This window comes from Apodemus sylvaticus, chromosome 7 (genome assembly GCF_947179515.1).
Source record: "Apodemus sylvaticus chromosome 7, mApoSyl1.1, whole genome shotgun sequence".
Lineage (NCBI taxonomy): Eukaryota > Metazoa > Chordata > Mammalia > Rodentia > Muridae > Apodemus > Apodemus sylvaticus.
The window spans coordinates 89,375,085-89,377,014 of record NC_067478.1 but is presented as its reverse complement, the minus strand read 5'-3'; the positions used below and the strand labels follow the sequence as shown (position 1 = coordinate 89,377,014).

Sequence of the window (1,930 nt, the reverse complement as noted above, 5' to 3'; positions counted from 1 at the left end):
AACGAACTACTTTTAAACAGGTCCTGAAAAAGGAAAACCAAGTAACCTTATTTCTCCACTACCTCTGGTTGGTAAGTTAGAAGGGAGGTTGAAGTGTTCAAGAACCCTTAATAAAGTGGGCTTAGTAAAATTTAAACATACAGACTTCTGTTTAACACTTAAGTATATGATAAGATAATAGATACTAATCCCATTTTTTCCACCTCTTTTTACATAGAACTCCCAGAAGAAAATGTTTCAAGGAAATCTTTCTGGAGTAATTGAGTTTAATCTTGCTGGGTTAACAGAAAAACCAGAGCTGCAGTTGCCCCTCTTCTTCCTGTTCCTAGGAATCTATGTGGTCACAGTGGCAGGGAATCTGAGCATGATTACCCTGATACTATTCAGTTCTCATCTACACACACCCATGTATTATTTCCTTAGTAGTCTGTCCTTTGTTGACCTATGCCAGTCCACTGTCATTATTCCAAAAATGCTGGTGAACTTTTTGGCTTTGAATAACATCATCTCCTATTCTGAATGCATGATGCAATTCTACTTTTTTACATTTTTTGCTATTGCAGAGTGTCACATGTTAGCTGTAATGGCATATGACCGCTATGTTGCCATCTGTAACCCCTTGCTTTACAATGCTGTAATGTCCTATCAAGTCTGTTCCTGCATGATATTTGGAGTATACAGTATGGCTTTGATTGGTGCCACAACTCACACAGTATGCATGCTAAAAGTGGATTTCTGTAAGGCTAATGTAATACATCATTACTTCTGTGATCTTTCCCCACTCCTGGAACTCTCTTGTTCTGACACTTTTATTAATGAAGTAGTAGTTTTATGCTTCAGTGTTTTCAATATCTTTATTCCAACTCTGACTATTCTAAGCTCTTACGTATTAATCATTGCCAGCATCCTCCGGATTAAATCCACTGAAGGCAGGTCCAAAGCCTTCAGCACCTGCAGCTCACACATATCAGCTGTTGCTATCTTCTTTGGCTCCCTTGCATTTACGTACCTGCAGCCATCATCAGTAAGCTCCATGGACCAAGGGAAAGTGTCGTCTGTATTTTATACCATAGCTGTGCCCATGCTGAATCCCTTGATCTACAGCCTGAGAAATAAGGATGTCAAAGTTGTTCTAAATAAGTTCCTTGAAAGAAAGTTTTCTTGTGAACATAAGTGATTTTTCTTTACTAAAATTCTTGTTTAGAGAGCTATCAGAGTTCAGCTCGCTAAGTATGGCCACCGCATGATATAAGATTACTTCTACCTATCGCTGTTTATTTTTAAAGTCTCCAAGGGCAGTACAAGGTTTGCCAATGGAACATATGAAGGACAACATCTATTTGGGATATAGAGAATCATCTGCTTATCATAGCATGCATCACACTAGTCAGTTTGTCAAACCATCAAAGCCTTCTTATGAGTGATTCCATTTTACATATGAAGAACAATTTTCCTTTTATGTAAGACATATTTATCTTATATCAGAGAATAAATACATTTGGCAAACATTTTTGATTTTCTCAATATATTATGTAATTGTCCCTTTTAATGAAATCTATTTGTAAGGATTTCAGACATTGTGATATACAAAACAATAATTTTATTAAAAGTAAACTATGTACAATATAATTACTAGGTTTTTTACATGTGTAGAACTATATTAAAGGACATAGAATGATATCTTGAGTGACATCTCAGCAGTTAAGAGCACTGACTGCTCTTCTGGAAGTCCTGAGTTCAAACCACAGCAACCACATGGTGGCTCAGAACCATCCATAATGAGATATCTTGAGTGATAACATAGCTCCTACACACAAAAATAGTATTAAAGAGGATGAAACATACTCTGCTAAACAGAAATGAACATAGTATACACAAGAAGATCTCAGAAGATGAGAAAGATCTCCCATGCTCATGGATTGGCAGGATT

At 36.6% G+C, this 1,930-nt stretch overlaps 1 protein-coding gene across 1 annotated transcript; it reads left to right on the top strand.

Annotated features, from left to right (window-relative positions):
• The first annotated feature begins 232 nt into the window (after window positions 1-232).
• LOC127689747 (olfactory receptor 150-like) lies at window positions 233-1,177 on the top strand. Its single transcript, XM_052189365.1, has one exon. It carries the CDS (start codon window positions 233-235, stop codon window positions 1,175-1,177), a length of 945 nt encoding a protein of 314 aa, XP_052045325.1.
• The last annotated feature ends 753 nt before the right edge of the window (window positions 1,178-1,930 follow it).